General features: G+C 37.7%; 2 protein-coding genes across 3 annotated transcripts in view; one reads left to right on the plus strand and one right to left on the minus strand.

The window, feature by feature from the left end:
* Window positions 1–7,280, plus strand: part of SEPTIN11 (septin 11) — a 95,018-nt gene extending 87,738 nt beyond the window's left edge. Inside the window, exon 10 of the mRNA XM_033105395.1 lies at window positions 6,692–7,280. Within this exon, the coding sequence (XP_032961286.1) occupies window positions 6,692–6,902 (211 nt within the window). The 3' untranslated portion in view covers window positions 6,903–7,280. The remainder of the gene's footprint in view (window positions 1–6,691) is intronic.
* Window positions 1,994–27,121, minus strand: CCNI (cyclin I). Of its 2 annotated transcripts, XM_033105406.1 has the most exons (7): window positions 26,699–27,115; window positions 19,673–19,829; window positions 12,739–12,867; window positions 9,829–9,903; window positions 9,534–9,674; window positions 8,992–9,222; window positions 2,949–3,555 (listed from the first exon to the last, which is right to left on the minus strand). In XM_033105406.1, the coding sequence occupies exons 2-7, from the start codon at window positions 19,784–19,786 to the stop codon at window positions 3,112–3,114; spliced, it is 1,134 nt and encodes a 377-aa protein (XP_032961297.1). In that variant the 5' UTR covers window positions 19,787–19,829; window positions 26,699–27,115; the 3' UTR covers window positions 2,949–3,111. The 2 variants fall into 2 exon arrangements, with proteins under 2 accessions (XP_032961298.1, XP_032961297.1); XM_033105407.1 differs by lacking the exon at window positions 19,673–19,829 and having other exon boundaries at window positions 1,994–3,555; window positions 26,699–27,121.

Consider the following 27,121-nt stretch of genomic DNA (forward strand, 5'->3'; position numbering starts at 1 on the left):
GATTCCCACATGGGCCAGTGAGCTGTACCCTCCACAGCTAGATTGAAGGATGACTTGGAGCTGATGGGCCCTGGAAAAATACACCGTCCACCACTAAAATTAAAAAAATAATTGCGGTTTAAAAGGTTAAATTGCAAAAAATTACAATTACTTAAAAAAAAAAAGACCCAGTCTTACACAAAGTAGTAAAATAAGGCCCGGTGTTATATAAGACCGGCTCTTATATTAATTTTTGCTCCAAAAGACGCATTAGAGCTGATGGTCCAGTTAGGTCTTATTTTCGGGGAAACACAGTAGTTTCAAAGTAAATTAAAAAGCTTTGAAAATCCAGGCATGTAAAGAACAAGTACTGAGGACACACTGATGTGTAGGTTCTAACATAGAAAATAAATAGGTTTTGGGGGGCAGGGGCAGGCACCAGTGTCTTAATTCCCTCAATGGCGGGGGATGGAGGTTCAGATTCTCATCAGCTTGGCTGAGTGAAGAGCTACAGTCTAGCTTCCTTCAGAGCCAAAGGCATAGTGTCAGGAACATTGCTGGTAAGTGTTGTAGCTGACATTTGGGGGCACTCCCTGTTCTAGACCCCCCCACTTTACTATAAGACATCTGTAGAAAAATATTCAAGTCTCCAGATAACCAACTTCATACCAATCTTGCAGAGAATGTAGTATTTAGCTTTTAGTCTAATCTTCAAGATTTAGCGTGCGCAGTTACCTTTTCTGTTGAAGGATTAGGATAATTTATGCAGGATTAGGATAATTTATGCCCTTGTCTTTGTGGGGCGCTTCATGGAATGACAGGTTTTCTAAACCACCAGGAGGAAACAGACAATTGGGATCCTTAAAAGTCAAGTTTCCAAACCTTGAATAGTTTGTGATGTGATTCCAAGATTTAAGTCAAGTAACTTGGGACAGGCTACTGAGAATAGTTTCAGGCAAAGCAGGATCTAACTGAACAGCAGGCACATCCTTCATGAAAATGTGCGCACTGTTCAAGAACTACTGTGCTTTCTCTGTTTCAGCCCATGAGTTCAGGCTGCTCAGAGCCAAAGTTCTCCAGGAGCCCCAGGTATCTCAGGCCCTGGGGCATCGCTCAGGTCTGGTCTCCCAAAGTGCTATCACATCACCAAACTAGGCGTTAAATGAGCTTTACTGAGGCAGGACTGCTAGCAGCCCAACCACCTCAATTCAGTTTCCCACGAAGAGAACACTATGTTCCCAACTGGTAAGTTCAGAAAAACCTCAAGATCAAGGAATTCAAATCCCTGTCCTAACTTCTGTTCACTCTGTAGCTCCTGAACTACAAATGAAGTATTCTGGCCCTAGACTCAATTTTATCACTAGCTTTTCACATAACAAAACTTACTCATCTGCTAAATGGGTGGGAATCAAGTGCCATTTAGTTTATGGAAATGAACTTACGGACTCCCTGAAGCTCCCACAACGGAGAATTAAGAAACAGAACCAGAGGAAGATTAGGATAAGTGGGATTTTTAAATGTGTGTCTACAAAGCTAGTCTCCTGCTACCTTCACTGTAAAACAGTTCATTCTTTTATCTTCCCTTCACTTATATGTAAGTAAAGGTTTTCCTTTTGATTGGATTGTAAGGTTGGAAGCAGGTAAAGGGAGCCAACCCTACTAAGAATTTCACGAAAGCTGACCTGAGAATACTCCCTGTTACAGCGGAACAAAATCAGTAAGTTAAAAATGTCGTTACCTAGATGAGGGTCTGTGCCTGCGCTCACACAAAGTTCCATTTAGATGAGAATTTACTGTTTGGAAGGTCCACAGTCCACCAGTGACAAAATAAAGGAAAAATCCTTATGTCAAAACCTGCATCCCTCACATTTAATTCCACTCCTTTGTCTTCATGTTTTATTTTCTGTAAAGCATGTTCTTAGGATTTTTATCATTTCCCATAGTTTAAACAGCAGTGCCTAAGCAATCAGGAACTTGCACCTCTTCACAAGCAGAAAAAAATGAGACACACAACGGTTAAGGACAACGTTTATTGCTACCAGAGGCTTTTATCATTAGCACATGGTTGGTTCTGATTGCAATACCTTATTCAGACTGCACAGGAAGCTCAGAATCCAGAAGTCAGTAAGAGAAATACAGACAGGTTCGGGAGACAGAGAGAATGACTTTTATCGAGAAAATCCGAATAGCTTAACATAAAACGAGGGCACTGAATTCAGTTATTACATGTTAGAGACCCAGATCATAGAGCTGCCCTAACATCTAGACCGGCCCTCCTACTGATTATAGTGTGAAAAGGAGCTGAGCAGTTACCCAAAAAATAAAAAAAATCAAATTTTACTTGTTACGTGTTTCTTTGGTGAGCACCTGGATATATTAACTTTATCACAAATTTTAGTATAAATGTCAAAAATGCTTTCAACAAATCTGAGGGTCCTAATTACATGCCACTTTTAAGCTTCAGCTTAAGATAAAAACAATTTTGTTTCCAAACTCTAGATATTGAAATAAGACTAACACAAAAATCAACATGGTAATGTGAGTCCTTTTTATATTAACCACCTCTAATTCATATGGGGCAAGTTTGAAGTACCCTTTCAGATTAACTTGAATTTGAATCATGGATTAAAACATGGCTATCAAACTGAAATAATATGTTCACTAAATTGCTAAAAAAATAATTTCGAGCGTTTCCTAATCAGTGGAAGTCAGGCTACATATTGACATGCATAAAATTCATTTAAGTATTCAATGAAGGAGTGAAAGCAAGAGGAAAATTAAGTCAGGACACTGGGGATTGGGTTTGCTAGCTAAGAATTTTGGGAGTTTTTTTTTTTTAAAAAGCACTGAATGAATTTTTGACTTGGGAGCGATCTACATTACATTTTAGCAGAGAAGGGTGGAACTGAAAAACATACAAAAAATTTTTTACTTTAAAAAAATTGTTGGATCTTTTGAATTTTACACTCTTTTGGTCTTTAAGTGCTTAAATAACGTTGAATTACAATTAGCCACACAAGTAAATGGTTTTTTTATTCCTGGCTCACTTCACATCAGCCTGATAAGGTATATACCTTTATACAGCCTTCCCTGGTTTTCCACGTTCCCATCGCAGAGTAGTAACACCTGAAGCTACATGACAGACACAGGCTGCAAAGGTGGACACGGGGAAGCATGCCCCTCCTGCCTGGATAAATCAGTGCCACAAACAGAACCCACATTTTCTGAAGCATTATCTTCGTTATAGAGCCGTTTGATTCCGTCATAGAAGTCATCCACTTCCATTTCCTCTACTTTGCGTTTAGCAGAGGTGTGTTTGCACCCACTGGCAGCTGGGAGATGATGACAGAAGGCTGCTGTACTTCTGACTGGCACTTCTGGTTTGCTGTTGTCCTTGGAGAAATCTGGGCCTGGGACAGAGGAGGGATGTAATCTGAACACTCCTTTGTCACAGGTCACCAGGGTGTGCTTGAGGGGACGGTAGACATAAACGGAATTTAGAGGCAGGGAAGACTGCAGAGTAGAAAGGTGATGTGCCACAAGCTCCCGACAGTGGATCAACTGGGAGCTATCCATCTGGGCCGGGGAAAAAGGGGATGATTAATGTGGGCTGCTCTGTCATCTGCTGGCCACTTTCCCTCCCTGTGCCCCCCGTTTCTTTTTATCCACCCCCTATCTTCTACCTCAAACTCATCTATTCCTCCAGCCTTAGGAGTTATGTCCAAATCTGTATTTCTAATATAAATCTCTTTGGAACTTGAATTCTGTATTTGCATTTGTATGCCGAACACCTTCATGCAGGCAGAAACTCTTGTTCACTGCTACGTATATGTCCAACGTTTGCTTTTCTTCAGTCTAGTCCCCCTGTGTAGGAGGACCTTCACCCCACGTATTTTGCCTCTTCTAGTCTCTTCAGTGAAGACCAAAGTACAGATAAACACAAACTTCACTAAGAATGTAAGGAAGAAGCCAGAGGCAAGAAAAAATTTAAATAAGGGATGGGGAAGGCTGTCTGGCCTTTAGAATAAAACGGAAAATGCGAACTTTTGATAAATCCTGTTTTTGTAGAAGACAGCAGGCTTGACAATACTAGGAAGAAATGTTTTTGCTTAATTTGGGGGTTACACTAATTCCATGTTATCCTTTAGACTAGTTCAGGTATCCAATCTGTCTCCTACACCCTTCACTCCTACACACCCAAAGTCCAAGCTCATCTGTTTCTATGTGAACTGGTCATCAAACTTACCATGTTATATTAGAACAATCTATTTAAACATTTAGCTTTTCCATTATAGACTACAAGATCCGAAGAGGTAGGATTACTTCACATTCATTTTTATTCCTTAGGTTTCTAGCATAATGACTGTACATGGAAGGCCTTTAAAATCTTACGTCTGGTAAAGAGTCTAATTATTCCAGTCTCTCTGTTCTCTCCCTGTAATTATATCTGCAGTCAAAATACTCTTACTCTAGCGACATAAGATTTCTCCCTTACTCAAATTTCTTAGTGGCACCCCAATGCCTACCAGCAATAAGCTAGCTAACCTTGTAAATAAGGCTCTCCACAATCTGACCCCAACCATCATTTCCAGCCTTATCTCTAGCATATCTCAATTTGTGCTCCACATTCCTGCCAAATGGGCCTGCTGCTCTCTATTCTGTACAATCCGTGCCCTTTCTACTTTATCCTCGCTCACCTTTTTTCTACTTATTGAAGTTGTATTAACTATTCCTTCCCGTTTGGGCTAACTGCCACCACCCTCCAGGAAGCCTATCTTGACTGTTTAACTGTACAGGGATCACTTTATAGTCTTGTGTATTTCATAAGCATTTTTTAACATTTCTTAACCAAGTCTTATTCACACGTATATAACCTGCAGCACATAGCATGACTATTTGCAATGCCACAGAGAAAATAAAGGAAAACAACATGCTCTGCAAAAACACATTTGGTCACAAAATTATTTTTATCTCTAAATGTATTCATTCTTGTAACTCAAGAAATCAGTGAAACAAAGCACACAGAAGAGGGACAGGGCTTCACAGTTAAGATGATTGATACCCTAGCCAGTACACTTCAAAAAGCGTACAAAAGAGGTAACAGAAATGAAAGACAGAAATTGGGAAGTGAAAAGAAGGCTATTATTTTAGGCAACTACAGAAGGCTATTAAAATTATTTCTAAAAAGTACCTAATTTAATAAACTGTTCTTTAGCAAATGAATGATACTTAGTGACCTAGAAAAACAAAAGTATCACCACAAATATTCTAAAGCCTTGGTCATTAGGCATAATACCACAGCAGAATCCTGGGGGAAAAAAGGCATGTATTTCTAGTAAAAGACTATTTATGTCACTATAATCTTTCTCTGTGAAAAAAGTAAGTAAATAGGGAGTTAGTATTTTAGAGGTGAGGACTAGTGAAAAATGACAGAGCTAGAGACACACTGGAGATTAAACACTGAAAGTTTGAAAGGAAGACATTCAAATAGGTTACTGAGGCGAAGGGGGAACAGAATAACATGATATAAGTGGTAGGTTCAGATGGACCCAGGTTCACTGGACAGCATGAAGCACTGAGAAAACCTACCTCAGTAGTCTGACCTTAGGCACCTTCAAGAAGAACTGGAAGACTCTGGTGAGCAGGGGCTGCTTTTCTAACTCCCTACTCTAATTTTAAGCTACACCACAGCAGGTATCATCAAATGCGACCACTGCCCGGCTAGTGACTAGCGAGGCCACCGCACTCACTTGGGCAGGTCAGCACCCTGAGATTATCAAGGTGCGCCACAGCAGTCAAAGAGGAGGCCATGAGTATAGCCACAGAAGTAGAGCAATGAGAAAAGGAGTAAGAAGAGAAAAAGGTTTAGCTGTCCCAGAATCGTGGCCAACAGGCAGCACAAGAACAAGTAGGGTTGGGGGGTGGTGGTGGGGGGAACAAGGAAGGACAAGAGGAAGTTACCTTTCAAACCAGGGGACACTCACTGTCCTGTACTTTGAAGTCCAGAGGGCACAGAGGCAGAGCTAGTGACAGTGGCCCCCTCACAGAATCAGAAACCCAGGAGGTTTAGAGAACTGCTAAGACCAAAAATCTCAGTTTTGTAAACTTCCTCGTTTTTAACTATCTTCCCCATTATAACTGGAATACTACATGGGGCAGAGACTTTTTTTTTTTTTTTTTTAGAATTACTGTATCCTGGTGCCTAGATCATAGATTTCTCAATAAATGTTTCTGAATATAACTATTTATATATTATTTAAGAGAATGGAACAGTGGTTTTCAAATTATGTCCAAACAGCTTACGGAAGGAAAAAGGCCATGCTGAGCAGGACTCTGTACCCAACAGGTCTCTGCCCCAAATATTTCACTAATGTTTTTCTACTTTGTATTCTGGGATTGTGTGTGTACAAGGTTTTGTCGGGGGTGGGGCAGGGTTCTAGTTTTAAAAGAAACTCCGAAAAACACTGACTAGAAGCTTTAAAGTTAGTATGGAAAAAGCACTGGTTCTCTTTTATTTTCTTTACTACTAAGTAGTCCTGTGTGTCTCCGGGAAAGCCTCGAGTTCCCTGGACTGCAGGTATAAAATAAAGGAGTTGAATGAAATGATTTCTAAGATTCCTTCAAATTCCAAGTTTGTGATACTCCTTCAGTAACGGGAGAAACGTTTCAGTGAACATTTTCTTCTTAGTGAATGAACACTTTCTTCTTCTAGCACCAGAAGACTTATGAGCGATCAGCAGGTTCTCCAGCGTTCTTCTATAGAGAACAAGCCCTCAAAGCTACAGAATACACACGCTATTTACAACGTTCTTATTACTGATGCTTCAGTCTGTCCATTCTCTGTAACAGTGATACTTTATATAGCAAGTTTTTTGTGTTCTAGCTTGGGAATAGGCACAGAGACCAAGTCAGGAGGCATTTAGATATGTCATTTGTACCAATAAGAAAATGAAAAATATAATGTAGGAAGTTTTCTATTAATGTCCCTTCCCCCACTTCCGGTCTAATGTAATGTAACGATTAATACTCAACTTCATTTTCCAAGACTCTAGGTAGGCAAAACAATACTAGCAACTATCTCCTAGGATTTATTTCCATTACAGCACTTATTTCAATGGAAAGAAGCACCTCTCAATTATTTCAATCTAAGATATGCTATTAAAAGAACATATATCCCTTACAAAGGAGAAATGACTGTTACATTAACGTCATATGTCCCAGAAGAAACTGAACCATGCTAAAAACAGTGGAATAAAGCATAGAGAAGAGGGATGGGGCTCCATCTACCGTGTTTCCCTGAAAATAAGACCTAGCAAGGGCTGGCCTGGTGGCTCAGGTGGTTCGAGTGCTGTATTCCTAACGCCAAGGTCACCGGTTTGATTCCCACATGGGCCAGTGAGCTGCGCCTTCTACAGCTAAGATCATGAACAACGGTTCTCTCTGGAGCTGACTGAGCTGCTGTGAGCAGCTGGAGGCTGGCGTGAGCTGCTGTGTGCTGCCATGGGCTACCATGAGTGGCCGGCAACTGGTGAGAGCTGCCATGAGCTGCTGTGAGCGGCCAACCAACGACTGGTGACCGACTGCCTCAGCAGGGGGTAGCGCAAGGCTCATAATACCAGCATGGGCCAGGGAGCTGTGTCCTACACAACTAGACAGAGAAACAATGACTTGAACCGGAGTGGGGGAGGAGTGGAAGAAAGGTGGGGAAAAAAAAGACTTCGCCGGACCATCAGCTCTAATGCGTCTTTTGGGGCAAAAATTAATATAAGGCCCAGTCTTATATTAATTTTTGCCCCAAAAGACATTAGAGCTGATGGTCCGGCGAGGTCTTATTTTTGGGGAAACAATAATATATCGCCCTGATAATTATCCTTTTTATAAAAAGTCTCTCAGCCCTTTTCTGCTCACAAACTAGGGTCTGAAATTCTCAGAGCTGAGAGGTATAGCACTAAGGTACTTCTTATATGCCTGCTAACTATTATAGGTCACATCTATAAGATCATCAATTATAACTATCTTACAAAACACCAATTTCAAGTATTATTCTCATTTTTCTTTCATAGTATTCTTTTATAAGTTTTATTAATTTAAACTGCAGCTCTTTGCTAAAATTAGTTCTTTTTATGTTACAAAAAGTTTTTAAGCTCAGAATTTAAGCCTTTTCTCTAAAATCCAATGAAACAAATCAGAATCACTACTGAACTACTGACAAATGAGAATAAACAGAGACAGATAAAGGGAAAGTAAATCCATAAATCTTCTATGGATTCAGCTGGCAGAGTACAGTTTGCAGATTTAAACTTTTAAGTTCTGTTTGGTGACAAGAATATAACCAACAAGAATTCTCTCAAAGTAGTTGCTAACATTTAATACCATTACTAACTTTCCATTTGAATGAGAATTTTCTCCTCTAAACCCTTACATTTTATATAGATAATTGATAAAAATTCAACTGACCCATAACATTTTACATCAATTTGCAAATACAAGTTATGGACTAATCTCAGGTAACTATAGGAACTACCAGGACAAAACCTCTTTCAGAAAGATAGCTTCTACTTGCCAAATTCTGATACAAATACTTCACTTTCTAGTCAACACTAAATGATTGCTTATCTGAAAAGCAACTTCTTGCAATTTGTTTTTGACTTATCTTCCACAAAATGAGTGAAGTATAGAAGTACTATAATGAAACCTACAAATGTAGCTAGGAAGGTTGTTCATACAAAACTAAAGAATATATTATTGAGAATCATACTAATTTTTCAAGATTCTTAAAGGTTTTAAGTAATATAGAAGGGTTGGAAAGAATCAAGAAAATATCTAAGCTTTACAAGAGAAAGGATGACTAGTCCGTAAATTTAAAGTGTACATTTATTTTACTCTTTACTCTTAAAAACAGTTTGCCATTACAAGATTAGAAATGTGTCTTAATTTTATAACTATCTGGTGAATCCTATGTATCTAATAAGAGATACACTTAAAATGAACACTAATTAAACTGACACCTACCTGTGCTTTCTGAAGCAGTTCAATTGTAAAAGGAAGCCAATCAGGAATGAGTTTCTCCATTTCCAAACTAACCATGGCCAGAGCCAGCATGGATCCTTTGAATTGCAGAAGTTGGTTGCAGGCCATACAGTGAAGTAGCTGCTTGGTGAGGACTGCCAAATGTTGAGATGGGCTCGCTTTGTGCAGACTAAACAGTAACTGGGGCCTCGTTGACACTGCAATGGCATGGAACTGGGGGGAGGGAAAAAAAAAATCACAAGATCATTCTGGTTTTACTTATATGTTTACGTAAAGTATGTATAGAAATTGACGTAACCTCAGGTATTATTCAATTTTTAAGTTTGCAATTTTAGCTTCAGTGATTTGACATATATCCTAATTTCTAATTTTTCCTTGGCTAATTGCAGTAATTTCCCATTTCCTAAAAATCAGAACAAAACAAATGAGCAAGCAATCTACTTTCCAAGTTAGGAAATAAGGAATAAATTTGGTGTATTTGGTGAAAAGGACTACTTTTCAAATAAGACTTCAGGTATATTTACAATGTGAAGAAAATCCAATGGTGTGGCTGTGTGAAGATCCCAATTCAACTTATCCAGAATAATTCTCTCCATCCTCAGAATTTCAGATGAAGAACATCCACAGAAACTGTCTCTTGCCAACACCTTCAGTACTGGAATTCTCTATCCAAAGCAAAGGATAATGGGGCAGGGATGGAAGCACAGAAAAAAATAAACTCATTTTTAATTTTTGTTTTGGTAAACAGAAAGCAAATTAATAAATGGAGAGAAATTCTCAAAAAAGAGACATAACTAATCTTTAAAGGAAAATATTTACCTCATCCTCCTCCACAGTCTTGGCGGCTAGGAAAAAACAGCTGATTGCAATACAACTCAAGTATTTTGGGTGGGCCTAAAATTTTGAAGAGGGGGAAAAAGCAACTTCAGTGATTCTTCAAAAAGTTAAAAGTTTATTTTAAAAAACCAGATATGCAGATGACACAAGTATGCATACATTCAACAGAATTCAATTAATCAGAGATTCCCACCCATTGCTTTCTAAGATCAGAGCTAACTTTTAACTTTACAACCCTAACCATATTCTATGGAAATACTAGGATCATTCCATTACTGGAAGTTCAACCAATGCTAAGTAGCCAAAGATCATTTCTATCTAGCAGAGAAGAGCCTGATTCTAGAAAACAATTTTTAATTTAATAAATAAAATACCCCAAATAAAAAATATATGTATGTGTATTTTTTATTTTTAGGCTAGTTTTATCCCCTTTACGTATCATATCAGTAAGATTAACATACTCGGTATTAGGAGAATTAAACAGAAAGAAGAGCTATAAAAAGGTTATTAATATATCTAAAATGCTTTAAAAATTATAGGATGAAAGCAGATGAGTAGAAATTTTCTAATTAAGTGTCCCACACACTTAATTAAAAAATTATTAAAGTTCCATGGTAAAAACAAAATGCTCCTAAATATATACAGAATCAGTTAATGGAGAAAACAGTTCTTGAGTTTGACACCCGCAGGAAGGTTTGAATTTATTTACCTGTTTTCTTTATCTACAATAAGACTGGCCCACTTTCTACCTTACTGATAAAATAAGGTGCCAATCCAGCATCAGCATCCAGTTTTAAATAATCAGAACAATTTAGTCCAGTTATAGTGAGTGACACAGAGGTTAAGTTATATAACACAAAGAAAACCTGTTTCAACATTTATTTTTTATTTAAATATTACATTCATTCCTGTGAAACCGGAGATGCCTTCTGATAACTACAGTACAGCCTTGATTAATTAACTTATTTAGTAAACATGCCAAGGACCACTGCCACAGTATAAGTGGCACACTGTCTAGGAATCTTACAATCCTCTATTTGTATGAGATAATAAAAGCTGGCTCAAGACTATTAATTTTAAAATAACCATTAATGCTAATAAAAACATTACAGTTTAGAAAGTACTTCCATAAATACTGTCATGTCTATTATGTCTTCCTTTAACAGCTGAGAAAAGTCTCAGAAGTTAAGGGACACCACACAAGTAATCTAGGAAGTGAGTCAGACTTGTTGCTAAGCTAGTTTTCTAGGCTCCCTTATTTCCCTAGGAATACAACGCATCAAACCCAAAATCCAAAGGTAATCAGATTTCATTACAAGGAACAGAGGCCAAGAGTTAACAACTTTGGGTAGGCAATGCAACCCCTAAATCAGGGGCACCAATAATAAATTTAGTAGAACAAATCCCAAAGCAAGTGTGCGATGTTTTTAAAAAAAACAAACAGTAGTTCTAAGTCCTGAATATACATCAGGATGTATTCTTTAAATACAGACACCCAGATTTCACCTCCTAGAGATTCAGATTCATTAGGTCTGGGACAGGGCTCAGAGTCAACACTTTGAAAGAGCTTCATAGCACTTTATTGTGCAGTTAGGAGTGAGGCTCCATTCACTGTTGGAGCTCTTTCATGGTCCTCTTGAAGTGTTTTTATTTAAACTATGACTACATTCTGTGTTTCAATATAGAGTATGCCTAAGTAAGAGTATCTGATGCTAATAACATGACAGGACCCATTAAGTAAGAACTATGAAAAAATGAGATTATACTTGGCGAAATTCTCTAATTGTTTTAGAAACTTGCCCAAATCTGTTTAAAATGTTTAATATTAAGGTAAGTAACAATCTTCTTTGATAGAAGCTATAATAAGTTCATTAATAATTTTTGAACAATATATAACCCAAGAGAAGGACTGACCTTAAACCTTAAACGCATCTTCATCTTTCTCTGTGAAAGGAAGGCTAGCTGTTGTAGGGGGCTGGGGGAGTGTGTGGGGGGGACTTGACACTGAGATAAAAGTGGGCATCTCAAATCACCCAGATTTCAGGCCATCAGTATCATTATAATGAAGGGTTCTTTAGGTCTCTTAAAAGTAGAAGTTTGAAACATAAAAAGGTAACTGAACAGCCATCCAAATTCTATGGCTTCTATTTTTTATACTGAATAACGAAGAGCAGAGCACCCTCAGCACTGAATCCATAGTTCTCCCAGTTTCCATATTCCTAGGTGTACAAAATGACAAATAGAATTGCTTTTCTACTTTTTCATACCTTGCCATTAAATAAATGCTGACTTTCTATTTGAAATCTGTTGAGGGCCTACTGTGACTCATTTTGCATAACATAACCAACGATATACCAACAGGAATAATATAAAACTTATTCATATATTTGTACGCTACCATTCAACAAAAATATACCAGTTAGTTTATGACAGTTCAGTTCATCTTGTTATGCTCCAAATGTGTATCTCTAGAAAGTATTTATACATTGTCCAGAAAACCACACAATATTCAATAAATAGGAAGTGACAGAGAAAAATGTGCAATAGCCTATACTTCTCTAGCCTGATTGACTGTCCACATCTAGAAGATGACTAAACAATGCTATATGGCTTGTACTAAAATCAGATAAAAAACTTCACAGGTTAAGTATAAAGTTATGAATACCTGTAGCAAAAAAAAATAAATAAATAAAAACTAACAGACTACAATTAGAAACATTTCTGAAAATTTGAAGCAGTTGAAGACATCATGTCTTATTGTAGGTACATATATCATGTCCACAACGATTTTCCACTTCTTTCCATCTTATAGAATGTTTACTAAGGGCGCCTGGTTTAGCACATAAACCCTCACACAAGAGGTTATGTTTAAGTGTATCCTGAAATATTTACCTTTACAGTAGCTAAAAACCTGTCCAAAAGACTGCTAGCCAGAGCAAATGTTTCTGGGTAAAGGTTGAACTGATACTTGAGTTTGGCCAGCCACTGAATTACTTCATCTCTTTGGAACGGAGAAACATTCTATAAGGGAACAATTGAAAGATAAAATTAAAAGAGAACAAGTAAAGTTTCAAGTTATCATCAAGAACGCTCTCTTATAAAAGGTTAGTAAATGCTATGGAATACATGTTCATATGTTAAAAAAATGTTTTAATGTTTATTCAAAATATATCAAATGAGATATATGAAGATAAAACTTTATGTATTGGTTGTAGCATTTAATATCAATATCCAATATTCTCATTCTTTATCAAATAAAACCTTCACTATGTCATCTCACCATTTACTTATACTTTAATTAAATTGAGGTATTCAGGGAATATAACATCTTAAAGTTTACGTTACACTGTTACCAACTGATAGTAATTTTGGAATTAAGTTTTCCTAATTCTTGAGAATAAGAAAATATTGTGACTTTCTAAGGCAGCAAATAGCCATTAAACAATCTTAGGAAATATAAATAGACTATGATAACAAAATGAAAGCCCATTAAAAACAAAACTAAAGTCAACAGGAATAAACAAAAGACAAATTACACATTTAAAGAATACTGAAAGGGAAAATTCATTTGAACTAACTTAACCACTGGAGAGATTATTACACAAACATAAAACGTTATTGTTGTTTTAATCTTCCGACATATTATTTTTAACTGCTGAGTGGAGGCTTAATTTTCAGAAGGTACACACTTTAAAGCAATGATGATTCAGATACCTTTACTCTTGAGTTTTGCAGGCACCATAAAAATAAAACAAAACAAACCTAATAATATTCAATCTACTAATAGTAAATGAAACAGAGCCGTATGAGTACTACCCGTCCTTCTGCCAGGTAAACACAACAAAGTACAGAAATTACTCTGAGCAGTGGAAGAATATTTTCAGTGAAGGCTCTAAACAAGTAACGGTTTAATCCAAGGTGTGCACTCAGAACCATTTAGGGAAAACTTAAAAAATATATGACTTACACCATTCTTTAGAAAATAGAGACCATAGCTTAAACCTTTTTCCTGATCAGTCAGGATCAACTTTATGAAATTATTAATAGTTCCTATCACAGAGGGGGGCATTAAGAGATATTAAAGCATGAAGGGCTATATATCTTGACAATATTATCTCCTCAAACAGGTATTTCAGTTGGAATTTCTTCTCTCCTTCCTTTTGGATTTCTTTTGTGTTGTGAGGAATACGTGACTTGCTCATTATAATCTCTGCCATTCCATGGGCTAATTTGTCTTCTCATTTTATTCCAAGTCTTCCGTCACTTTTTAGCTTTGGCACAACAAAGTGTTTCTTTATATTAGCCAAACTAACTAATCACACATATAATTTTTACATCTAACCCTAAACTCAGTTATAACTGGTATTTTATAGATTAACTGCCACACATTCACCTTCTGGTCAGTTCCTTTTGTCAAATAAAGACTGACCCTAGAATACTGCACAAGAAACACTGACAAGAAAATGAGATAAAGATGGTTTACAACCTCGTATATTAACATCTCACCATTAAGCTAGTGTTAAGACTATGAACAATAATCTGAAAACATCTGGCAATCAACATTTAATTCAGTTCACATTAATAAACATTAAGTGTCTATCATATGACAGGTACTGGGAATACAATGATGAATGAAAACTCCCCATTTAAACTTCAAAACTTAAAGTCTCACGGTGAGGCAAACAATCAGAAAATGTGAAAAGCACTACGGGAAATGTTAAAACAGAGGTATGGACTGGGCACTCGGGATATACCCTGGAAGAGCACCTTGGCCCAGTGTTGGGAGTAGAGTGAAAGATTAGGGGAGACAGCAACTAACTTGAATCTTAAAGTGAAAAAGGGGAGGGAATAATAATTTGTACAGCAAGGAAAGAACCACATTTTTGAGTCTGAACTTTACTCTGAAGGATAGGAATGGTATCAACCTGGAGGCAATAAATAACCTATTGTTAAACTCCTCCAACTTCCAACTAAAACTAAGGTGGGTGGAAAAGATGCTAGAAACCATACTCTGAAACCCAGTGATACAATTCCACAAATCAAAAAGAAACAGAGAGAGGTTCATGGGACTGAAGTTGTGAGCCTAACAGGTCCTGGGTGCAGAGGGTAGCAGGGAAATTTCTGTCCTGCAGAGACCATTGTTCAGCATGACAGAGGAAACTGGAGTTAGGCTACTACAGCCAGGAGTTGGATTCTCCCTCTGCAAAGAGTCTGAAAAAGGCAGTAAAACACTGCTACTTGAAGCTATGGCCTCTCCAGGAAGGCGAGAGGAAGCCGACACCGCCCTACAGGTAGGCCCTGGGTAAAGCAGCTGTTAGTTAGCATGGTCATTGGTTCTACAATATCCCATTTTCCATACAGCCCTGTGCTGCTACTTTAAGATCTAGTTCTCTAAAGGCCCCAGGTGAAGGCAGTCCCAAAACTTCTAGATGAAGAAAGTTAAGCATTCAAGAGAAATAAAATTCCTACCAAGATGAGTTTATATCTAAAATGCCAAAACAAGAAAAATAATGTTAACTAAGCCATCCAAACAAATCAATGACAAAAAATAAATTCACAAAAGGAGAGGTAGATGGTGATATAATCCAATGAAACTAGAGAGGCTTTTAGGGAGGCGAAAGAACAATGATCTAGAGCAGCAATGAGGGACAAGAACACCATGAAGTCCACCTTTAAGTCAGATGGGTATAGGAACACAAACACCCCTAAATGACAGATTGTATTACATAATGTGACTATTTGGTGTCTCACATTAAACAAAAACAGAAACACAGAATTGTAAGAAGTGTCACAAAAGATGGGCGTAATGTGCTATAAGTGTATATAACACAAGGGAACAGAGTTATATAGAGATTTCCATATCATAGTTATAACTAAATGGTATAAGTTACGTAAATCGCAAACAGAATACAAAAGGTACTCAAATGTTAGTATTGTCTTTTTCCACCTCTAAAACTACGTGATGCTCTAATAATGCCAGAAAAAACAAATTTATGAAATATTACATGTAAATAATTCTTTTAAACCAATTCAATTAGTTACGAAAGAGATCATGACAGTATCTTTGAACTTTAATAATGCCTGATGTTAAAATTTGAGAATAGGGACAAGAAAGCATTCCTGCATGGCCAGTATCATCATCAGTAGCCCAAACTAACAATAACAACAACAACAAAAAAACATGCAAAAGCTAATAGTTTGAGAAGACTCACTCTTAGTAAAGTGATAATGATTCTAAGATCACTTTCTCAAATCAATTCAAACATGTACTAAAAAAGCAGTAATATTTTCAGAATGGATTTATGAAAGTTGAATTCTGTGCCTAAGTAATGCCCTTCAGGAGGAAGGCAGGGAGGGAGGCCAGGTGGCCTACCTGTCTACCCAGCTGCTAACGCCGATAGTATTATATGTCCTGGTCAGGGGATCTGTTTTCTCTTACAATGGATTGCTCAAATAGGGTTAGGATGGTTCATTAAGTTCATTAACAACTATTCCCAAACAGAATTGATTCAACATAGGAAACCCCGGGTTTTACATTCTAAATGCTATTATTCTGATCATTAAAAGACAAGTCTCCAACTTTAAACACTACAATGTTCACCATCACCTGAAAGAGGAAATCCCCCAGACGTGGCATATAAGTCCCTCCATGACCTAACCCAGCATCACTCACCTTCCAGCACTTTTGGCCCTGAAATTCATACTGGAAGAGTAGTACTTGTATTTATGGTTCTTCCTTGCTCCTACCATGCTATTTTACGTCACTGTTCCTTTGCTCATACTGTTCCCTCTGACTGGAATACACTTCCCTCTCTTTTACCTGCCTTATTATGTATCCTTCAGTATTTCAATGGTCACTCCCAACCAGATACTTTCCCTGATAACTCAAGTTAGGCTAAGTACCTTCCTGTGTCCCCACAGATCTCTTGTCACACCCATTAAGTTCAACATTTTTTTTCTTAAATTACATTTCTGCTTTTGGCTATGATGGAGTAGGTAGCAGCAAACCTACACTCCAGCTGAAAACAACTAGAATAACAATTAACAACAACAAAAATCAAAACCTGTTTTAAAGGCACCAGAACCGCTAGGACAACCAGGTCTTAAGGAGCCAAGATTCTGGAGAGGAGGTAAGAAGAATAGATGAGTCCACATTCTGCAGCAGCTTTTCCTTCAGGGCATTTGCCCATCCTGTGAGTATGGCAAGAGGCTGAGTATGGGCAAAGAAACTAATAGGGCTTTTGGGAGTCTTACAAGGCTAGAGACAAAATTTGGAGACTTGAGGAGTCAAGAACCTAGTAGGGAAGATTAGGGTCAGAGATTTGAATGAATGTGACACTCAGGAGATTTTCCCCTTACCACATTTTCTGAGTGAAATTTTAAGGTTGGGAAGGATACGGATCTAAGAAGCTAAGCAGAAAACTTCTGAAAAGCAAGAATGAGTTCAGCGCCTTTCAGGAACAAGGGGTCCTAGTGAGGACTCCAGGCTCTCAGCTGGAATCCTTGGCCACACTCGAGGAGTTGAGGCAAGTCACAGGAAGATGAAGTCATACCCAACTGCACACCAGCCTCCAATCAGCACAATCCCTCACTGGATTAGAGATATTAATATCCTACTCAGTTTGCCCACTAGAGGGAACACTGAACCTTCCTGCAGAAAGGTAACTCTAGAGCAGGGGTGTCCAAACTTTTTTCAACGTTTTTTACCAAGGGCCATATGCGGTAAAATACACACACAGCAGGGCCACTCACTCGAGGTAAAGTACGTATTGCCTCCCCTGGTTTATTTAAGTAAACTAAATATTTTTGGAATTTGCTGCGGGCCAATTAACAATGGACTGCGGGTCACAGTTGGCCCTCGGGCCGCAGTTTTGACACCCCTGCCCTAGAGCCTCTACAATTTTCCATAATGTCCAGCATCCAATCAATAATTAGCAGGCATGAGAAAAAATGGAGGGAGACAAAAAGGTCTAGATCTTTTGAGGTATCAGAAAAAGACTTAATATACAAGAAAATACAGGAAAAGAAGAAAAATAAAACATGAAGAACTTCACTAGAGTAATGAAACCTATAAAAAAAATACAAAGGGAAATTCTAGAACTGAAAACAGCAGATTACACAAACAACAGAAGCAAATAATGGAAAAAAAATTAGAAAAGTTGGAAAAGACACATGTATAGTTTAGAGACAAGACTGTGTTTCTCTTCCGCAAGGAGTCAAGAAGACAGGAAATCATGGTTAGAAGCAATAGTGGAAAGAGAGGTAGAGAAGGCAGTCCCTGAGAATGGCAGAAGAAAACAAAGGAATTAGAACTAGAATACAGAAGTGTCCGCGGGGGTTACTCTAGCAAACAGCTCAAGCCCCTACAGCTCTTTAGTCCCATCCCTATCTTATTATCTCCCACCCCACCAGGCCAAGCCCACCCACATTTCGTAAGAATTAAGTATGGCTTCTAAAGGCAAATCCTTAAGTAGATCCCTCTTAGAAGTTGATACTGTTCTGTTTTCTGGTATTACTTCAGTAATATTTGTTAAATCACCTATAGAAACAGGCCAGATTAAGTGACAATATAGCAATAACAGACTACAAACTTCTTAGACTATCACCTTCAAAGACCATGCTGTAAAAATACGTCATTGTTGGTTACATACCGACTCAGGAGGAGGAGGAAAGGAATGGTTCTTAAGGGCAGCTGTAATAAAGCTTTGCGGCTTACTAGAATGTTGGAACATAAGGGCAGGAATTTCTGTTTTTCTGTTTTCCCCAATGCCTGGAATAGTGTATGGAATGTAGCAGATACATAATAAATATGTACTGACTGAACAACTGAATCCCTAAGTAAATTAAAAATGACACAAGCACATAAAAATAAAAAATGGAAAACAAAGAATAATGGGAAGAAAACTGCCTCAGCCCAAAGTATAACTCTACTGGGTACTTATTAGCTAGTCTTGAGCAAACTGGGACTACTGCATATTTCTAAGGATAAAGTGAGATATTAAGTGTGACAGCACACATAAATGCTCCTGGCATAAAAGGTATTCATGCACATTAACGAATCCTCAATGTGCTAAATGACAAATAAGTAACAGTAAATGGAAAACATTTCTTCAGCTTGTGGGAAAGAATGAAAGAAGCAGGCTAGAGTTAGAAAAAGCAATAACCTATAAACAAAGGTTAACCTAAACCAGCACAGGAGGAACTTAGATATTTGCTATTCATTCACCTACACATATCAAAAATTTCTTGGCCACATTCTTTATCCCAAGCAGTGCTAGGTAATAGGGATAAAAATATGTGTAAAACATCTTATACAGTAAGCTTTTGGAATGAATAAACCTCATAGTTGTTTGTAAAAAAATAACTGATATAATAATAGAAGTATAAAAATTCCCAAAAGGCATATGACCAACAGTAATTGAGAGGTCAGTTGGCTATCTTCCTAGAAGCTTCCAACATTGGCATTACCTTAGTAGTTTAAACTCCCTATAGATATTCAAGAAAGATAGAGCAATTTTTGTTCCCTAAAGACGATGATGTATGTAGAAAAGTGACTTAACTACTGTTAGTACTGGATTATGAGGAAAGAAAACAAGATATTTATTTTCCTAAAGCTGTAAATTAGAAAACAAACAAAAAACAAGCAAACAATAACAGTTCATTCCTAGTTTCTCTAATAAAAACAAGATGTTTCTCTAATAAATAATACAGCATGCCTTCCATGGTATGTTTCTCCAGTACCTATCAAGGTACTACTATATATTACAGTAGCACACACTTATTTCTAATAAAAGTCGTCTATCTAAATGAAGAGAAAAATCATTACCTGGTTTGTGGGCATTTTCGGCACATTTACCTTCCACATCTGGGCTTCCCTAGAGATTGCCGTTTCCAACAGGAAATACAACCTCTGGTTTTCCAAAGGCCCTAGAAACTTCATGATATCCTTTGGATCTGCCTGCCTCCCAGCTTGATGTAGCTACCTACAAAATCAAATATAAGACAATGCTCTTTATTTAATTATAGAATAAGTGTCACATTGCATAAATATGTTGGTTCTTATTAAGCAATTCATAAAACAAAGTAAGAATGTTACAAGGCAGTGTAGGATTTTATAGCTCTTTAAAATACATATTAAAATGTTATAATAAGTTATCTAAAACATTCTCACTTTAAATTTGAAACTCAGTTATAAAGAAAATAAAAACACAGCCACATAACTGATAGAATATTTGGACTCTGATCAAAACATTATTATATAAAAAATTTTTAAGTCATGAGTTTTTTATACTAGGAATTTAGAAGTAGTTGTCCCAAATATTCCCCTTAAAATCTAATCAGTATGGGCTGTTAACCTTTTTCTTTATTAAAAAGTTACATCAATTATATTAAATACTACCCATTCCCACTTAAGCAGTATGAAACCATCCCCCTAAGTATGAAATCATCTTTTTTCCATTTTAAAAGTTTTATTTGGTTTTTTCATTAATACATTCTCATGGTTCAAAAATATGCATAAAAAGCATAGGGAAAACAGTATGAAAGCATCCTGAAATGAGCTTCCAATACAGTGTCTGTCCACTAACCTCACATGTGGCCATTTATATGGGAATTGAATAAAGTTAAAATATAACTCCGCAGTCACAACAACTCCATTTCAAGTGCTCAGCAGCTACGTGTAGCTAGTGGATACTGCATTGGACAGTGCAGTAAAGGAACATTTGTATCAATGCAGAAGTTCTATTGAACAGCGTGATAAGAAAGCTCAACAGTAAGGTGACCAGCACTCTAAAAGGAGCACAGGTCTAAAGAGCCACAATCTAGATCTGTGAAAGGCAACTGCGAGTCCAAGAGAGATAGCTCTGAGTTTTAAAAAAAGGAAATTACAGATTTGAGAGTTACAACTATGTGCAGAAAATTGGATCAAACTTATGTAGAATGTGAAAAGACTTAACTAGATTTGATGAAAGCTAAGCAACTGAAAAGGTAATTAACTTCAGAAAGATTATGCAAGAAGGTAAATATAAAAACCACAGTATTTACTTACATAGCAATAATAATGAAAATACTAAATAGGGATTTCAACAAATATTGGGACCATGAAGGGTATTGGGAAACCATAGAATGAGAGCACCTTTACATTCATAGTAGGAAAATCATAATTAGTATCTAAAACTAAAACATCAAAAAAAAAAAGCAGTAAAACAAGTTATTTGAAAATATGATCTTGAATAACAAGAGAAACAGGTAAGAGCTGAAAGTAGTTAACCTCTAGGGAGTGAGAAAAGGGTAAAGAAGCCCTGCAGCAGGGGAATACTGTTTTTCATTATAAACCTCATATAACTATTTCACTTTCTCAACTGTGTACCTGCATGTGTATGTGCTTCAGATTCATGGGCTTAAAAAAAAAAATTAAATGTCTAGAATTAACATGTGGAAAGTTCCAAATTTTTGATAAAAATGTAAAATTTGGTAAAAAAATAACAAACCTCTTCTTCAATTTCCACATCCCCCAACTCTAGCTACTTACCTTCTTTCCTGTACTATTACTTCATACTTCACCTACTTGCTACTCGATCTACTGCAGATTACCTCTAGTTAACTGGATTATGATTGATTTTTTTTTTTTGCTTCTTTAAATTTCTGAGTTTTTGCAAATTTTCTATAAGCACAGTGTACTTTGCATACTAAGCAGAAAAAAGGTAAATAACTTACAGAGGGGAAAAAAATAATAACTACCCTGATAGGCCCATTTCAGGTATTAATAATTTCTTCCAACTCTTGATTCTCTAATCTGGTGTGATTTCTCTCCCTCCTGAAAGCAGCTGCCCACCATCTCCCCTCCTATAAATTCCTTTGTGGTCACATCTACCAATGTCATCTTTTTATCTATCACTCACTGTGCTCACAGCACAGTATCCTGATGAAATAGGGACTCAACCAAAGGTTCATTTCAACCTTTGGGGTCAAAAGCAAAAACAACCCAAAACAGAAGAAAACAAAACAAACCAAAATTTAATCTATCTTTAGCAAGCCAATCCTTCAAATGTTTGAAGGCTGCTAATGATAACACCAGTTCGTTTTTTCTATAGCTGAAAAACTGTTCGAGGTTCCTCACATGACAATTTTTGTTCTTCTAAATAAGCACCAGTTTATTAATGGAGTCTAAGATCATTAGCTATTTTTTGGAGACCACACCACACTATCAATTCAGGTAGAATTTATGGTCAACTAAAAAACTCTTAAGACTTTCTAAGTTACACTCTTAGGCAAACACCCCCTCCACCTGTCCCACCCAACTGTGTGTGGGGTTTTGGTGCCTTTTTCATACATTCTTGTTTAGGACCTTAAATGTATTCTTTCTTAAAAAAAAAGAAAAAAGTTATCTTATTAGATTTCATCTACTGTTATATTCTGCTGAGATGTTCTAAGATTCCAATTTTGTTGCCTTGGTACTTTTCTCAGATTCTCCACAATTAAATGAACAGACTCACTATAATTTCACCTAAAGCAGATATAAATATTAACCTTAGAAATAAATAATAACCTTAGAAATGAAGTATAAAATAGATGACCATCTGTCAAGAGATATTTAGAAGAAACACCTATCTTGGATGGAGACTGAACTTCATATATTCTAAGTTCTTCTAAACCTAACTTTAGTCTGTAATTAACTTTTTTTGTCAGAACTTCAACCTTACTTCACTAATTATCTCTATCTCACTGCATTAGCTAGCTACACCCAAGGTAGCTCACCAGGATTTCAGCTTTCTCAATACACTCCAATGTCTGGCTGCCCCAAGTGATGTCTCTTTCCCTGCAAGGCTTTCTTTGAAGATTACTTTTAGGGGGAACAGAGAAGGACATACAGGATACAATCATGTAAAGAAGAGTTATCTCAGAAGGGATTCCTGTTCTCCAATCTCCTACAATTAAGGTCCTTAGCAGACTTTCAAATATTTAGATCCTTTATCAACTTTTTTAAAACAAAGAAATCTGGGTCAAAGAAGAAATCACAAGAGAAATGAGAAAATACTTTGAGATGAATGAAAAATACAACCTAACATACCAAAACGTATTGGATGCAATAAAAGCGGTGTTTAGAGGGAAATTAAAACCTGTAAATGCTTATATTAAAAAAAAGAGTTCAAATCAATGCCTCAGTGTTCTATCTGAAGACACTGGAAAAAGTAGAGCAAACTCTACCCAAAGCAAGCCAGAAGAAAAAAATATTAGAGAGGAGATTAACAGAGAATAGAAAAATCTATAAAACCAAAAGTTGGTTCTTTGAAAAGATCAACAAAATTATCAAACCATTAGCTACACTGACCAAGAAAAAAACAAGAGGCTAAACTACTAAAATCAGGAATAAAGAGGGGACATGACTACCTACGTTACAGAAACAAAAGGGATTATAAAGGAATTTTATGAACTGTATACAAATAAATTGGACAACAGAGATGAAATAGACAAATACCTAGAACGACAAACTACCAAAACTGACTTAAGAAACAGAAAAGCTGAATAACCCATATAACTAAAAAGATTGAATTTGAATTAGTACACAAACTATTATCAAAGAAAAGCCTATGCACCAATGGCTTGCTTCACTGCTAAATTTACAGAAAAAGTAATACAAATTCTTCCCAAACTCTTCCAAAAAGTAAAGAGGAGGAACATGTCTCAACTCATTTTATGTGGCCAGTTAGTAACCTGCTACCAAAACCAAACAAAGCAACAGCACTAGAAAACTATGCTCAATATCTCTTCTAAATATAGACACAGAACTCAACAAAATACTAGCAAATTGAATCCTGCAACATAAAAAAAATTATACACCATAGCCAAATGTGATTTAGCCGGGGAATGTAAAGATGGTTTAACATTCAGAAATCAATCAGTACCATATCAACAGAAGAAAACAAAGGAATCATTCTTTGCTCACACTAGGGAAATGTAGCATAGGAAAAAGTTCAAATTCTCTTAAATTTTAAAACTTGAGATATAAATAATGCAAGTGAAAGACAAAAAGGATAGAGGACACCTGTGGGGATATTCCAGATTAAATGAGGCTAGAGAAAAATGAAAGTGCAATATCTGACCCTAGACTGGATCCTGTACTGGAGGGAGATAAATGCTAGAAAGGTCATTAAATGGGTCGATTGACATAAGGGGAACATGGACAAAGGACAGGTTAAAGTAAATGCATCAATGTTAAATTTACTAAAGTTGATAACTTTACTGTGATTCTGTAAGAGAATATCCCTATTCTTAGGAAATACACACTAAGAAATTTAGAAGTAAAGGGCCATAATGTATGCAACTTATACACACACATATATGTATATATGGGGGGGAGGAATGACAAATGATTATATTATCAGAGTATTTTTTACATTCCTTTTTTATGTTCCTAATAAGACACATAATATGACACACTGGAGAAAGCACTGGCTTGAGTTTTACTTCTTTTATTGACAGAACACAAGCCTATTTTCTATTGTATAAAACAGAATATTTAAGTTAGATGAATAATGAATCCTGCTAAGGAATAAAATACAAACACAATATAATTTTACTGTTTTAAATAGAAAGTTATAGTCGTATCTTGTTATTTTATGCCAATTGTTGATTACAGCCAGAATTTTGAATGCACAGACAGAAAAACAAAAATACTGTATTTTGGTTGGCATATTTCACACACTTCTAACTATGATAGTTTCACATTTCTCCTCTCATCCTTTCAATTGCTACTTCTGCTTGTTTATCAAATAGCTTAATGTCTGAGTGAAGCTTATAAAATCCTTATTGTACAGCATAAACTATATTATAAATCTACATAGACAGATTTCTGCTCATCTGAGGAAGTGTTGAAGTGCTACGTATACAACAGAAAAAAACTTCATTAATATGAAATTATTACATTTATCGTCATAACACCAACCCTTTTAATAATTCTGTACTGGTGCTGACTTCTGAATCTTAAGTTCCTCTTCCAAATAAGATGGATTTATTAATGTGACTATACAAGAACCTCATGTTCTAATATTACCTCCTTGACTAAATTTATACCCTTAAGCTAACAATGAACTACAGATATTTGTAATTCCAAAACAGGCTGCTTTTTTCCAATCTCTATGCCTTTCCATACACTGTTCTTTCAACTTGAAATGTCTTCTCTAGCTCACACTTCCCTTCCGACAGTTGTCATTTACATCAATCTGAAAATGGTACCTGCCTTCCTATATCTGTACTTGGACATAATTCTCCTTTTGCATTTAATTGCTCAGTGATAATTATTTGTAGATGGCAAATACTCTGAGTTAACACTAGGCCTAATAAATAATAATAATAGCTTACACTTGTTAAGTGCTTAACAAATAAAAGCAATGAGTGTTTACTACTTGGCCAGGTATTGTTCAGAGTACTATGCCATATTAACTCATTTACTCCTCATACAACCTTATGAAGTTGGTATTATTAAGCCCGTTTTAAAAATGAAGAAACATGCACAGAAAAGTGACTATTTTTCATTTTTAAAGTATTATAAAATCAGAATAAAACATGTACATACACTCTTAGCTTCCAATCTTGACCAAGAAACATTCTGGAGTTCCATTCTAACTTACTGGAATGTCACACTGCCACATAAAGTCAATTAACTGTAACTACAAATCACCTCTACTGCACCTTCCCAACACTGGCTGATTCTACTAGTCTGCTCTTAACCAGTATTTAAGAAAGTTTTCCTAGTCTGGAAGCTCAGAATGTCTAACCCATGTGGCCCCAGATTAGAGAATCTAAATCCTGTCCATTCCCTTCTATTTCGTCTGCCACCAAATGACCTGGAAAAGCTAGGAAGCAGATAACACTACTGTTAATCTTTTCAACAAATACATTTTTGGGACAAAGACTATATATATATAGCACAGTCCCACAATGCTAGGGTTTGAATTCTGGCCAGCGGATTCTGTGTTATCTAAGGAAGAAATTACTTCCTTTTGTGGAGCCTGTTTTCCTCATCCGTACAATGAGACTCCTAAACTACGTGCTTCAATGAGTCCTTGAGGATTCAGTGAGTTGCAGACCACTTAGAACAATACCTGTCAGCTAAGGCTCAACAGGTACTATTAACATCACAGGGTCACACTCTGCTTCTCACATGTTGAGTGTCTTCCCCCTAACAGAAGAAAGGCTGCTGAGCTTGGCATTCAGAAATCTTCAGTCTGATTTCATCCTACCTCCCAAGAGATACCTTCCACTATTCTGCTACCCAATTCTAACTCCTGCCAGAATGATCTGCCATGGAACCTCGAGCTCAGCAGAGGCCCTTCTGCCCCCTTTACAAAATTTCGCTCTTTTTAAATCTGCCTGTCAGGTTGCAACTCAAATCTCCCCTCCCCTCCAATTTCCCCCACCCCTGGATAACGTTCCCCGTCACCGAGTGCCCGCAGCACTGGCGGTTCACCCCATTCATTAGGCATTCCCTCCGTTTGGCCAAGCAGATCATCTTCCTGTCGCTCCCGCAGGCGCGCTGAAGTCTAAGGGTGGGAGTGTGCCCCCTTCTTTGTGTAGGATGCAGGCTCGATCTGCTGTTCCCACAAAAAAGTTAGTCGCAGACAAAAAAACTGGACCGAAAGGGAACTCAGCAGAGCCGTTGCAAACTGGGCAGGTGCGTTGCTGGACTGGTGTGGAGGGAGCGCGCGGGCGGCAGGAAGGTCCTCCGCAGGGGAGGATGCGCAGGGGGGCAGTGCGGGGGGCGGGCCTTGGAGCGCGCGGCTCCGGCGCTTCCCTTTGGGCGGCGCGCGCGGGTCGCGGGGACGCGTCGAGCCCCCCGCCCCCGCTCGCTCACCTTCTCCTCCTCTTCCTCCTCCTCCTCCTCCTCCTCCCAGGCAGAGCTGTAGGCCTCACAGTGGTGACGCGGGGTCATCCGGGAGCCCGTTACCACCTCATGTTCCTCAGCGCGCGGCGGCGGGGCGCGCAGGACGAGGACCGGGCCGATTGAGGAGGGAGAAGAGGGGAAACCGGGCCGGGTGGCGCGGGCGCTGGCGCTGGAGCGGGACGCACGGCTGCAGCCGGGGGGTCAGCGAATTAGTTCCATGACGACTGTGAACCTGAGGCCGCCACCGCCAGTCCCGCTCCTCCAACCACCGCCACTTGTGCCCGGGTGGGGAGGGGGCTCCCTTTCGCCATAGGGCGGCGGGGGCCGGGGAGAGGCGGGGGGTGAGACCGGCTCTGCCCCTGCCCGGGGGATGCACCTCCGAGGGGAAATGGT

The sequence above is a fragment of the Rhinolophus ferrumequinum genome, chromosome 5 (assembly GCF_004115265.2).
Source record: "Rhinolophus ferrumequinum isolate MPI-CBG mRhiFer1 chromosome 5, mRhiFer1_v1.p, whole genome shotgun sequence".
Taxonomy (NCBI): domain Eukaryota; kingdom Metazoa; phylum Chordata; class Mammalia; order Chiroptera; family Rhinolophidae; genus Rhinolophus; species Rhinolophus ferrumequinum.

Bases quoted from the DNA above. Each gene is read 5' to 3' on its own strand.
- CCNI (XM_033105406.1), bottom strand. From the start codon at position 19,786: ATGAAGTTTCTAGGGCCTTTGGAAAACCAGAGGTTGTATTTCCTGTTG. The intron at 12,868-19,672 runs GTAATGATTTTT...GTTCCCTTATAG, and splicing joins CGAAAATGCCCACAAACCAG to AATGTTTCTCCGTTCCAAAG. The intron at 9,904-12,738 runs GTAAATATTTCA...TCAAAATTTTAG, and splicing joins GGTTTTTAGCTACTGTAAAG to GCCCACCCAAAATACTTGAG.